The 13,302-nt window shown below is 56.6% G+C and overlaps 1 protein-coding gene across 1 annotated transcript; it reads right to left on the bottom strand.

Annotated features, from left to right (window-relative positions):
- Nucleotides 1-505: 505 nt before the first annotated feature.
- Nucleotides 506-11,537, bottom strand: LOC107049478. Its single transcript, XM_040654957.1, has 24 exons — nt 11,400-11,537; nt 10,704-10,767; nt 9,418-9,615; nt 6,961-7,212; nt 6,439-6,527; nt 6,190-6,321; nt 6,012-6,091; nt 5,486-5,594; nt 5,288-5,377; nt 5,060-5,164; nt 4,784-4,961; nt 4,514-4,614; nt 4,269-4,418; nt 3,889-4,043; nt 3,495-3,627; nt 3,214-3,398; nt 2,859-2,996; nt 2,492-2,609; nt 2,117-2,413; nt 1,881-2,027; nt 1,464-1,565; nt 1,255-1,357; nt 801-860; nt 506-717 (listed from the first exon to the last, which is right to left on the bottom strand). The coding sequence occupies exons 1-24, from the start codon at nt 11,535-11,537 to the stop codon at nt 506-508; spliced, it is 3,336 nt and encodes a 1,111-aa protein (XP_040510891.1).
- Between the last annotated feature and the right edge of the window lie 1,765 nt (nt 11,538-13,302).

The following is a 13,302-nucleotide window of genomic DNA, read 5'->3' as shown; positions in this document are numbered from 1 at the left end:
GGGGTTATAGGGGGATATGGGGTTATAGGGGGTTTGGTGGGTGGTGTGGAGGTAATAGGGTGATAGCAGGGTGGAGGGAGCTATAGGTAGGGGATGTTGTACTATCAGGGGTTGTGGGGAGGCTGTGGAGGACTGTAGAGGGGCTGTGGGGAGCTTTTGGGGATATAGGGAGATACGGCGCTATAGGGGGCTGTACGGGGGATATGGTTTTATAAGGGGCTGCGTGGGGCCATAGGGTAATACGGGGCTTTAGGGTGAGCTATAAGGGGATGTGGAGCTAAAAGGCTCTGCCTTCCTGTCCCCCTTCATTTCCCACCAGCTGTGGGTTGCTCTTAGGGTTGGCATTAGTGTGGCAATGAGGAGCAGAATGCAAACACCTCCAAACACGTTGTTACTCCACAGAGATCCGCACAGTGACGCTGCGCTGCTGACAGCGCTTCTCAACACCAAACCCCGAAACACAGAGCAGCTGCAACACAGCTTTAACTAATAACTAATAACTACTTTATTTCAGCTCTACATGTAACACTACAACAAACGTGACAGACGAAGACCCATCCCTGTGGAGCGCACTAACTCCCTCCACGTTCTCCAGAACCATCGGCGGCAACCTGGGCCTGGTGGGCGGCACATCTTCCAGTACGCTGAGGATCAGCAGTGTCTGCAGCACCAGACAGCGCACGGCCGGCTCGCTGTCCTCCTTGGCTCCCTCCAGGGCTGCAATGGAGCGGTGCTGTGTCACCACGTGGGCCCCACACGGCACTTCCTGGGGCACGGGGCAGCGGGGGGGGATGGCTCACCTTTACGGATGTCCGACATCTTCTCCCGGTTCTCATTCCTCAGCTTTCGCCCTAGCAGCCCTGCGCACATGGCTGCTGTCCAGCGCTCACCCGTCCCCGCGGCGCCCAGGGACCTCACAGCATCCCATGGACCCCCACGGTGCTCCAAGGACCTCCAAAAACCCCATACTACCCTAATAGTGTCCCCATCATCCCCAGCATCCTTCAGTGTCTCAGGGACCCTATGGTGCCCCAGTGACCCCTGTGGTGCCCAGCTGCCCCCAAGGACCCCAGGGAGCCCCAGAGACCCAACACAATGCTTCAGTGATCCCCATAGTGCCCCAGTAATCCCAGTGTTGCCCTAATAACTCCCAAGAACCCCACCATTTCCCCAGTGACCCCCCAGGACCCCCGCTGCGCACCGACCCCACAGCATTCAGCTGGAGGGATGGGGACCCACTGGGGATGGACTCACCGAGGAAGCGCACGGCCGTGTCCCTCACGGGCACCTGGGGGCTGTGCAGGTGCAGCACCGTGTCCTTCAGGTACTGCTCCGCATCTCTGCCCCTCTTCTGAAGCTGCAGAGAGCATGGTGGGGGGTGGCACCCGCAGAATGGCTCCCCGACCCCCCTTCTGCAGGGGAGCAAGGGGGGTCCGGAGGGGTTGAGGGGTGGGGGTCCTTACCAGACAGTCAGCAATCATCCAGACCTCCGCTGCGCTGGCCAAGCGTTGCAGTTGCTGCCAGCCCAGGAGCTTGGCGGCGTGGATCAGAGCTTTCTGAGCAGCCTGGGGGGCAGTGACACAGGGGGGTGTTGGTGGGAGATCCTGGGGGAACCTCCATCCCAAACCTGGGTCAGCACCATAGCCGATCCCATCCCACAGGTTCTGGGGGAACGGGGTGGGGGATGTGAGAGGGTTTTCCTAACCTTAATGACTGTGTGGGTGGGTGTAGTGGAGGGGGGAACTGGGAGGACTGTATGGGTGGATATGAGGTGGGGATCTGGTATCTAGGAGGACTGTACACGTGGGCACAGGGCAGGGAGTAGTTGCTGGTCACACCGGATAACCTCGCGACCCCGTGACCCCACAAGCTGCCCCCACCTGCGCCACGTTGGGGATGTCCTCATTCATGTGGATGAAGAGTGGCAGCAGACTCCTCTCCGCCTGCAGCAGCAGCCGCTTCCTGCCTGGCGCCTCCAGCAGCAGCGCAAAGAGCTCCATGGAGCGCCAGCGCACCTCTGCGTTGTCCTGGGAGGAAAACACACACGGGGTAGTGCTGAGCTCTGTGCACGGTGCGGGGGCTGCTTGAATGCTCCCCGCTGCCCCGCGTCCCTCACCTCATTGAAGCAGGACAGCAGCTGCACGGCCAGCTGGCTGAGCACACCTCGGATGCTGGCGGGGTGCTGTGCCGCAATGTCCTGCAGCAGATGTATGGCCTGCAGTTTGATGTCAGCCCGCATGTCCTGCAGCCACAGCAGCGCGTCGGGTAGCAGCAGCTGCATCCTCCCAGCGTAAAGGTTCCTCAGCCCGCGCAGCGCCAGCTCTCTGCTCTTGGGCTGTTTGCTGCGGATGTATTTCCTGAAGATCTTCTGCGGGCAGGTGTCATCCTCGTGGTGCCCCTGGCAGCTCCACAGCTGCGATGAGTGGCGGTCAGTGGGCGGGAGGGGGCCCATCCTCCCAAGGAGACCCCCCCACACCGTCTCCACACCCACCTCGAGGTAGAACGCCATGGCGGGGACCTCCCTCCACTGCAGCTGGTGGTACTGCAGCAGATTCTGCAGGTGTCTGAAGATGGGTCTGCACTGATCCCGGCAGTTCTTCAGCATCACCCTGCGGGGGCAGGGGGAGGGCTGAAGCCGGGCTGGGGGGCTGACCCCACTGGGTCTGGGCTGGAGTAGGGGGACCGGAACAGCCCATGCCGCCCCACAGTGTGCTCTTCCATCTGCCCACCGTGCCTCAGCACCCCCTGAGCACTCTCCTTGTTCCCTACTTATTTCGGGAGCGCTGCACTTGGGCACCGTGTAGGGCAGTGTGTGGGGCAGTGCGTGGGGCAGAGCATGGAAGGGGTTGGGGCCGTACTTGGCAAGGGAGTGTAGGCCGTTTTGCCACGTGGCAGCGCCCTGCAGCCGCGCCCACAGGTTGTGGGTGTCCATGGAGAACGCCAGGTTGTCCATCTCAGCGCACAGTAGCAAACTGTGGGCCGTCTCCACCACCATCCTGCATGGAAACGGGGCAGCATTGGGTCAGCACAGGGTCGGGGGTCAGAGGTCAGTGAGGGGCCAGGGCACAGTGCAGAGTCAGGGTTCAATCAGAAGTCATCATGCAGTCAGGAGTCAGTGTGGGGTCAGGAGTCAGCAGGGGCTCAAAGGTCAGCGTGGGGTCAGGGGTCAGTGTGGGTGGTGCCGCGGGGTCAGAGCGGGCACTGCGGTGTTACCTGATGGCAGAGGTGGGCGCAGATGGGCGGAATGGGTCCTCTGTGATGGCGGTGATCTCCAGCGGAGCTAGCGGCCCGGCGGACACCAGCTGGATGATGAGCACCACAAAGAGCTCCGGGAAAACCAGTCGCACCTGTGGGCCGTAGTCCAGGTACTGCAGGAGCTTATGCAGTGCCGTGGCCGCCTGCGGAAAGCACCCGGACAGCACTCAGCACTGAGCTGCTCTCCTGGGTTTGGGGGGTGGGGGGGGAGAGTGTTCCCAGAGGATGTCCAAACTCACGGCCGTGTGAAGGACGCCGACCTCGGTCTTCTGGCCCAGCGGCACGGTCTCCAGCTGATGCAGCAGCGCCTGCACCATCTTTGGCACCGCATCCACCGAGGACAGCGCCAACTCCCACAGCTCCCATATGTCCCTGCGGCACAGAGCTGTCCTCAGCGGGAGCCCCTCTCTGAGTGGGGTGGGAGTCCTTCTGTATATGGGGTGGGTGTTGTTCTATGTGTGGGGTGAGGGTCCCTCTGCACCACAGGTGAAGGTCCCATGGGGGGTGGTCTCCCTCTCCGTGTGGAGTGGGGGCCTCTCTCCGTGTGGGGTGGGGGTCCCTATCCACGTGGGGTGGAGGTCCCTGTCCTTGGGGGGTGGGGGTCCCCCTCTGCGGGGGGCGGGGGCAGCGCACTTGTCGCAGGTGGGGGAGCAGCGCAGCAGGCTGAGTGTCATTGCGCGAGGGTTGGCGGCAGCTAGTGAGGTGAAGCTGCTGCGGATGGTCCTCAGTGCCTGCTCCTCTGTGATCAGCTTCCTGCTCCTGTGGATGGCCATCACGATGCGCTGCACCTGGAAGGGTTGCAGGGACAGCAGAACTTCACTCCAGGCGTCCCCAGGAGGGACCAAGCGCCCTGAAGTCTCAAATCAGACCGATGCCGTGCAGGACAACCCAACCCAACACAGCCTTCCTGCACCCAACCCAACCCCGTTCTAACCGTCAGGACCCAACCCAACCCAACCCCACCCCACCTCCCATGGGCTCAGCCCCCTGGCAAGCAGCTCCCAGTTTCTCACATCATTGGGCATAGGGTTGAAGTCAACCGTCAGGATGGCCATCAAGGTGGAAGCCACCTGGGTGTTGTAGTTGCTGCAGTCCCTCATGCCCTGCAGCGCCAGGAGGATGAGATCGGTCTTCTCTGAAGAGTGGAAGTACTTCTCAAAGCGCTGGGGAGGAATGAACGCAGAGGGGGGGAAGGATGTCAGCCATGCTCCCCCCACCCCCTGCGCCCATGAGTCCTGGCGCGACAATCCCTCCTCACCAGCAAAATGACTGTGGTGTTGGTGGTCCAGGTGAGGGAGAACTCGTGGTCGGCTTCCCACTGCTCCAGTTTCCCCTGCTCGTCCAGCTGCCCTTCCCAGCCTGGAAAGGAGAGCAAGGCGCAGGTGCGTGAGCAGTGGCTGCCCTGCAGGGAGCTGGACAGCTGCCCCGACCCCAAGCACGGGGCCGTGCGGCAAAGCTCCCCAACACCATGGGGTTCTTCACTGCTCTGAGCGGCAGCTGACGCAGAGGTCAGCAGCCGTTGCCTTACGGCTTCTCCACAGGACAAATCTGTAGAGGTGACGGAGAGCGCTCAAAGCACAGCGGCATGTTTTGTCCTCCTGGACAAAAGCGCAGCACAGGATGAGGCATCCCACCAGCTGCCCCAGCACGGGCAGGCGGAGCTCGTCATAGCTGGCAGATGGGGATTGTTCCGAGGAGTGACGGGGCTGTACGTGGAGAGCAGAAAGTTGAGCGCACCCCCGGAGTGGGCAGAGCGTGGAAAAGGAGAGACAAAGACTCCACATTATGGGGGTCGGGCCCTTACCTTCTCCTGGCAGTAATGTGCCAGCGAATGGGTCAGCTTCCAGATGCGCCCCACTGCCCTCTGGCGCACGGTCGAGCTCTGCAAGGAGGTGAAGGGCAGCAGCACCTGTGGGAAGAGGAGGTGCTGCTCTGCCCTGTGGTCCCCTGGATTACCCCAGAAGGTTTTTGGGGTGGTGGGGATGGGGGGGGAACACTCCTCCTCTGTGTGCTCCCCATGGGCAAGGCTCACCTGGAAGACGTCTTTCAGCTCCTCTCCGATGCTGGCGCTGGGGTGAATGAACACCAATGAGTGCAGCATCTCATCCAGAGCCCTCAGGGTCTGCAGAACGGACAGGGTGGAGGGAGATTAGAGGGGAGGGGGACGGGGGATGCATGGCAAGACCCTGTTCTGCACGGTAGGGGGGTCCTGCAGCTCCCCGGCACCCACCTTGGAGTAAAGGTTTGTGTCCAGGTCCTGCTCTGAGGGAAGCAGGAAGATGCTCCGGAAGCACACAACAAAGAGAGGGATCTTCTCCTCCAGAGCCCCCTCCACCTTGCTGCAAGAACAGGGACAGCGGCGCTGGGAGTGCTGTGCTGCAGGATGGGGAGTGGATTCCCCCCATGGGCAGCACTCTGCAGAGCAGGGGGGGCAGTGCTGGGAGGAACCCCTCCTCCATGGAGGTGTGTGGGGCAGAGGGAGTCCTGAGAGCTGCTGTGGTCAGATTGGGGTTGGGGTTCAGGTTGGGGTTAGGTTGTTAGGGTTAGGGTTAGGTTGTTAGGGTTAGGGTTAGGTTATGGCCAGTGTTAGAGCTGAGGCCCAGCAGTGCTGCAGGACCCCCTCGGCCCTTTGCCCCGCCCCAAAGGGGGAGAGCAGCAGCCCAGTACTGCCAGGATCGTCCCCGAGGGCTGCGGGGCCATACAGGCAGTGTGGGGCCATATGAATGCTGTGGGGCCATCCCGGTGTGGGGCAGTACCTGAGGGAGGTGATGGCGGCTACCGCTTGCAGCCGCAGTTCGGAGCTCAGCTCTCTCCGCGGCTCCTCTGCCAGCAGCACCTGCAGCACAGCGGGATGGCATCAGGCATGCAGTGCTCCCAGCACTGGGAGGAGAGGAGCCGCCCACTGCCCCCCCTCCAGCACCCACCGCCCCTCACCATGATGTTCTCCACAAGTTCGTTCCGGCGGCAGAAGATGCGCAGTTCCTGCACCGTGTTCCTCTCTGCTGCGGAGCTGCAGATTGTGCGGATGCTGCACAGGAACTTCATCTTCTTCTCCTCATTCTGAGGCTGCCAGGGAGCATGGGGAGTGTGAACGGGACGGGGCCAGGGGGCACAGCCCTCCTGCGGATGCAATGGGCCTGGGGGGGGATGGGGGACCGCCGTGATGGGAGCGGCCGCTGTCACCTCTGTGCTCCGGAGAAAGGCCTCAATGTTGTCCATCGCGTAACGCTCCACAGCACACATGGGCAGCCCAGGGGCATCCAAGGGGGGAGCTGGAATTGGGGGTAGGAGGGGGATTGGAATTAGAGCTGGGTTTAGAGTTGTGGTTAGTGTTACGATTGAGGTTAGGGTTGGGGTTGGATTAGGGTTAAGGTTGGGGGTGGGGGTGGGGTTGGGTTAGAGTTAAGGTTGGGTTTGTGGTTAGTGTTAGGATTGAGTTTGGGGTTGGGGCTAAGGGTAGAGTTAAGGTTGGGGTTGGGGTTCAGGTTAGGGTTAGGGCTGGGGTTAGGATTAAGGTTGGGATTAGGGTTGGGGTTGGGGCTGGGTTGGGGTTAGGATTAAGGTTTGCCCTCAGGGTTGGTGTAGAGGAGCCCAGAGCAAAGCGAGGAGGAAATTCTGCCCTCTGCCGCCCCACGCAGCCCCCACACTGTGCAGAGGGCACTTCCCCCCCACCCCCCCCCCAGCCCTGCGGGGACCCTCACTCACCGGGCGGCACAGCAGTGGGCTCCTGGGGGAGTTTGTCCTTCTCCTTGGCCTCAGCGGGGCAGGAGGGCTTTCTCTCCTCCATCGCAGAGGATGAGGGCTGAGGTTGGGGACGGGCCATGGCCTGGGCAGCCATGGGCGGAGAGAAGCGCTGCGGTTTGCCCCGAGGGGCGGCTTGCACCGCTGCTCTGCTCGCGTGCTGTCCCATCTCAGTCCTGACGGAAAGTGAGGGGCACAGCGCTGGCGCTGCTGGAGCTGGGGGGCACGGGGACGCGTCACAATGGGCCCCGCTGTGACCCGCTGCCCCGCCCGCGTGGGGCCCCCGGCAGTGCTCAGCTCTGCTCAGGGCTGCTCAGTTCCCCAGTCTGCGCTGAGGAATGGATATATTATTGCAATTATTTTATTAAATCGCTATAAAAGAGGGCAACGGAAGCATAAAACTCAGAAATTGGAAATACGTGCTTCACATCAAGGCTGAGCTGCTCTGCAGGGGGGTTCAGGATTTCCCTGGTGAGTTCACCAACTAAAGTTGGGGTTGGCGTTTGCAGTTAGGGTTATGGATAGGGTTAGGGTTAGGGCTTGGGTTGCGGTTGCGGTTGGGGTTAGGGTTAGGTTTAGGGTTAGGGCTAGCATAGGGTTAGGGTTACGGTGAGGGTTAGGGTTAGTGTTGGGCCTTAAGTTGTGGTTAGGGTTGGGCTCAACGTTTGATATTAGGATTGGGGTGAGTGTTGGAATTAAGTTTTGGTTTAGGCTTAGGGTTTGGGCTGGGGTTGAGGTTACTCTTGGGTTTAGGGTTGTGATTAGGGTTAGGGTGTGGGTTGGGGTTAGGGTTGGGTTTAGTGTTGTGATTGTGGTTGGGGTTGCGATTGGGGTTCTGGTTTGGTTTAGATTTAGAGTTAGGGTTGGAGTTGGGGTTGGGTGTGGGGTTAGGATTGTGTTAGGGAGCTGGGGAGCACAGCCGCACACCACCAGGCAGAGAGAGAGAGAGAGAGCAATCCCGGGACTTGTGGGGCTGATCTTCCCCTCTGAGCGCAAAGTCCTCTGGGGTATGCTGCTCTTCTTCCCTTCTGAGAACCAGGTATCCACAAAGTTGTCAGTACATGGAACTGGAGTAAGAACTCTTTAATCCCCCATGCTTTATATGATGGTGTGGTGTGCAATACCGATAAGAAAAATCATAAAACCATGGCATTCCGCGCCTTATTCCACATTAGTACATCATGCTTAATATATACATATACATGTATGCAAACAAACAATAATGAAAATGCATTATGCACATACATCTACATACATATATATAGATGGAATTACTGACTGCACTCCCCCAGCGTCAAATTCCCTTGTGGTACACACTGAACATCCCCATCTTTCTGCATCACCCACCAAGTGGACCCAAGTCCCTGAGCAAAAAGAGTTCCATGAAGAGATTTGCCCTTCCCAGAGGCTGGAGGGACCCAAACCGCTTTTTCCAGCATGCTCTTTACATGTACCACAGGGACCTTGTCTCCCTCTACCGTATGTAGGGAGCTGGATTGGGTAGGACCATCTTGACTGACCGATCCTCGAGTGTTGGCCAGCCAGGTGGCTTCTGCCAAATGCTTCTCCCAGTTCGTAAATGTTCCACCACCCAATGCTTTCAGCATAGTTTTTAACAACCCACTGTATCGTTCAGTTTTACCAGAAGCTGGTGCATGATGGGGGATATGACAAATTGTCATGGTTTCATGATTTTTGGTTATCAGTATTCCACATCACAACATCATGCAGTGTACTGGGAGTTAAGGAGCAAATGCTTTAGTTCTGGGTACCTGTCTGGAAGAGAAGAAGAACTACGTTCCCCAAGAGCCTTTTCGAGTACGGTTATCATTCCTGCTCAAGGGAACAGATATAAGGGCGCAGGTCATCTGACTTGTCCCTCTTCTCGTCTCGCCGTGTTCCCTGTCGGATCGGCTCGCTACTGCTGCGCCCGACTGCACGCAAGGCTTCAGTATTAGTGTAAGGCCTTTGGCTCTCGGACAATCTTTCTCTCAATTATGGTTGATTTATATTGTATTATAGTGTGCTATCTTACATTCCGATACTATATTTAGTAAATTAGTTTGTTTCTCCTCAGATCGTTGCCGCTGTTTTTAATTATTTTGGGGTCCCCTGTTTCCCTTCCTGGAGGCGCAGATTTTGCGAAATCCCTCCACCCCACTAGTCGCAGAACCGGGCCGGACCAGCCCTTAAACCGTTGACACAAATCCACACAGTGCCACGATCTTTGGCCCAAGTATTGACAAGAGAATTTTTGAAATGAGTCCCATTATCGGATTCAACTCTTTCTGGAGAGCCATGTCCCCAAAGGATTTGCTTCTCCAGACCTGATATGGTGTTTTGGGCAGTAGCATGGGGTACTGCATGTGTTTCAAGCCACCCAAGTGGTTGCCGCCACCATGGTAAGCACATAACGCTTACCATCGGGAGTTTGTGGCAAGGTGATGTAATCAACCTGCCAGGCCTCCCCATATTTATACTTTTGCCATCGCCCTTCCCCCCAGAGGGGTTTCATCCTCTTGGCTTGTTCAATTGCGGCACATGTGTCACAGCCACGAATAACCAGTGCAATAGCGGTTGTAGTTAAGCCCACAAAATTCCTCAACATAATGTAAAATCCTGCCACAGAGAATACATTCAGAGAGACTGAAAGCACAGTAACTAAGCTGGCATCCTGAACACGCATCAGGAACTGAAAAGAGCACTTGGAAACCAGTCCAAACATCATATTGTCTAGTAAATTAGCCAGGATGTATAGGAACCAGGCAGCTATCTCCATCAGTGCCCTGCGGCAGGCCCAGGGTGTGCTGCTGGAGCCGGCACGCTGTCCCTGCTCTGACCCCTCACTCTTTTGTTACCAGGCAACTGCGTTGCTGTCTGTTTCTCTTTGTCCAAGCCCTTGCGTCTACAGCCAGCCAGGGACTTGGAGACACAGCGGGAGCACATGGCAGGGGAAGGTCTTCCCCCCGAGCTGGGACCTGCTGGCATAGGAAGCCCTCCAGCCTGGAGACGAGCTCCCTCAGAAAGGACTTCCTGCACTGCTTTCACATAGATCTTTCCATTGGGCTCAGCACCTCTCACTGTTACAATCAAGGAAGGAGAAGCAACAAGATTGAAAGAGAGTCCAAGGCTGCATTCAATGGGCCATAGCGCTAGGGCATCTCATCTGGAGTGGTCACGGTAATGGCTCTTAGGATCTTGGCTGAACTGCGGGTTCACATTTCAAATCAGGACAGGAATGGTAATGGGAAATCCCAGGGCTTAAGACCCCAAGCAACACGCAATGAGAACAGTCCCGGGAAAGAAGAGGCAGAAAGCCTAACCAGGAAGACAGTGCGCCAAACCCAGGTGCCTGTTGTGTGTCTGCACCTCTCTAGGGTGCTGTGCCACACTCCATGCCCCTCCCCTGGCTTTCTGCATGGCTGCGCTTCAGAGGAAGGCCACTGGCATCAGCTTCTGACCAAAAGGAAACAAGAAATACTTGAAGAGCATCTCTTTGGAGGAAGATCTGTGCACAGCCAACCATAGACTTCTCCTCTTCAAGCACAGTTTCTTCAGTTTGCCTTTCTGCTGCCACAGTGTTGTGCCATTTCTGCAGTCAGCACAGATTGGCAGGGTCCTTTCCTCTCTCCTCCGTCACACACACGCCTTCATGCATCCCGATTTACAGCCAGGCACCCACACCACAGCTCACAAAAGGTTCTCACCTGCGGAGGCTTTCCGTTTCCCCCCCTTGCCCACCATCACTCGATGGACGTGCAGGCTCCATCCCTAAAAAAAATACAATTTGCTGATTTAATGGAAACCAGTAGCCAGGAGCAGTACTGTCCTGTTAGCCCATGTCCACCCCAAAAAAAGCAAAAGACACCGTTGTACAGCCAAAACAGAATCACAGCGTCATAGAATCACAGAATCATAGAATGGCCTGGGTTGAAAGGGACCTCAAAGATCATCCAGGTGCAACCCCCCTGCCACGGGCGGGGTCACCAAGCCCTAGACCGGGCTGCCCAGAGCCACATGCAGCCTGGAAACCGATGTTTAAACTGCAGTGCACTTACAAAAAGCATTACCGGTCTCATTCCTGCTCAGATGGCAGCAAAGGAATCCCAGCCTGCCCGACAGCTCTGCATTCTGCAGAGCAAAGGCGGATCAGCATACAAAACGCGATCAGGTCAAAAAGTTGAGACACATCTTTGTTGCCTCTCAAATGAATGCACTCAGCTCTACGCATCACCATTTGTACGCAGACTTCTGTCTCACTCCAGTCATCAGCTGCCGCTGTCGGCCTCTCTAATGCTTCCACAGTGACTTACTTGACATCCCCTGCAGCACTGCACCCGCTCCGAAGTAACACTCAAAATTCGTTCCTCCATACTTCATGACAGAGGACCGAAGAAGCTCACTTGTGCGTGGTGGTAAGGACGGTTCGTCCCCGTCGCGTCCCTCTGTGGCCCCATCACGTCCCTGTGTGCGCTGCAAGGCACAGTTGGATCTCTGGCAGCCTCCTGGCTGCTGCTCCCAAACGCAGGGAACCGCGCCATGCCGCTTCTGAAGAGGGAAAGGAAGAAATGGTGGTGGGAACGGGCACCCAGGGCCTGCAGTGATGTTCCAGATCGTGCTAGAGATGGGATATCAGGATGCTGAGGCATTAATTATCACTAAGAGAAAAGACAGCCTAAGCCGTGCCCATGCCATTAAGCCGGGCTGTCAGGAGTGAGCGCAGAATCCAAGCGGTTATTGAGGTCACAAAGGTCCAGTAGGGCTCCCCCTGCTCTATCCCTTCCCTTAACAATGAGAAAAAGTGAAGGGCCAAATCAGGTCCCCGCAGTATAGAAAGAAGGGCTTCATAGCAAGAAAAGAGAAAGCAGCTTCACAAGGTAGACATAAGGGGCAAACAGAGATGGTTTACGTAGAGAGTATTAGAAAACAAGGGATTCCAAGCACTTTCACAGGCGCTGGGTCCGGAATAACAAGGAGAATGAAGGCCATAAAGATAAGGACCGGAGAACAGGTCGAAAACATTTGGCAGGGAGGTGATTAGATGTCTGAAGTGCAAGCTGAAAGCGGTTCGGGGGCTGCCCCCCCTTCGGGGTCAGAAGTTTGCAGCGAGGAAGACTCTGAGCCTTCGCGAGGAAGACTACGAGCCTTCATCATCACGACCTACTACGCACGCGCAAGAAGGGGAGGGACTGCATGCTAATGGGCTCTCGGGAATGTCATGAATATGTATCCGAATTCCTGTCAACTGCTGATTATGTATTAGCTCAACCTATATCTATAGCACGATTTCTCCTGACGGTGTGCAAGCTAGGTGGAACGATCCCCCTTGCACCGGGGTGTACGCGCGTCACCAATAAGCACATACCTGCTCTATATCCTTACTGGCTATAGGGTCTGATTTCCGCACGTCAATTTGGCACCCCAGGTGGGACCCTCTCTGTTCGGCTGCAGGACCGGCTGAGAGAGGGGACACCTTTGGCGCGCCCCAAGATTTCTTGGAAGGACTCCCTTCCTCACCCGATCACTGCGGGGACAGACAAGGACCATCCTTAGGCGGACCAGGTATGTGTATAGAAAAGGGGGAACGTGTAAGGCGTGAGGAGACATCCTACGCAGGGTATGAAGGAGCGTGCCTGCTCCCCCCCCCCCCGAGTACGTGAGCTCACTGGTTAGGTTTCTGGCTGGGGTAGGAAGACTCCTTGGGGAGTTCCTACAAAGGGGACCTGTAAGTCATACGCAAGGAAAGAGCAACAGCTCTCCCTTAGGTGATTGGTAACAGCGGGGATTTTGTCAAATGATAGCGTAGACTCTCCTGGAGATAGTAGTGGGAGTTATAGGTTGTGTTCTTGTTATCACCATCTGCTGAGTGTTCGGTACCGTGTATCTAATCATTTCAGGTCAAGCTGACTTTCGGAAAAATCTTAAAGTTTGCAGCCGATCGACTAATGTACTAGTGTTATTAAGATTCCAGCTAAGGGACATCGTCAGCACTGTGTATTATGTATAAACCATGGCTTTTGTTCTAAATGTCAGAGTGAGTGTGGTGTGAGTGAGACGTGTTCCATTCAGGAAGTGAGTGTCAGTCCATTTATGTAGCACCGTGTTCTGATTGTGGGGAAGAGTGTAAAGGAAGGTGCACAGGCTTCTGTGAGATCTGTTTCCAAGTGTTTATAACTGAACAATATCACTACACAGTGTTAAGGGCTGTTTGTGGAAACTTTGAGGAAATTAGGAATCAATAAGAATTGTGTAAACATCATGGGAGGCTCCCAGGGGAAGGAAATTCCCAAAGAAACCCCTTTGCGA

This window comes from Gallus gallus, chromosome 34 (assembly GCF_016699485.2).
Source record: "Gallus gallus isolate bGalGal1 chromosome 34, bGalGal1.mat.broiler.GRCg7b, whole genome shotgun sequence".
NCBI classification, from domain to species: domain Eukaryota; kingdom Metazoa; phylum Chordata; class Aves; order Galliformes; family Phasianidae; genus Gallus; species Gallus gallus.
The sequence above is the reverse complement of the archived record's forward strand: the minus strand, read 5'-3'. Positions and strand labels throughout refer to the sequence as shown.

What these genes read in the sequence shown, in the direction of transcription:
- LOC107049478 (XM_040654957.1), bottom strand. Translation starts at nt 11,537, where the DNA reads ATGGCGCGGTTCCCTGCGTTTGGGAGCAGCAGCCAGGAGGCTGCCAGA. An exon ending in CTTGCCACAAACTCCCGATG is followed by an intron (nt 7,213 to 9,417) that starts GTAAGCGTTATG and finishes CGTGCCCCCCAG; the next exon opens with CTCCAGCAGCGCCAGCGCTG. An exon ending in GCCGCCATCACCTCCCTCAG is followed by an intron (nt 5,595 to 6,011) that starts GTACTGCCCCAC and finishes CTGTTCTTGCAG; the next exon opens with CAAGGTGGAGGGGGCTCTGG.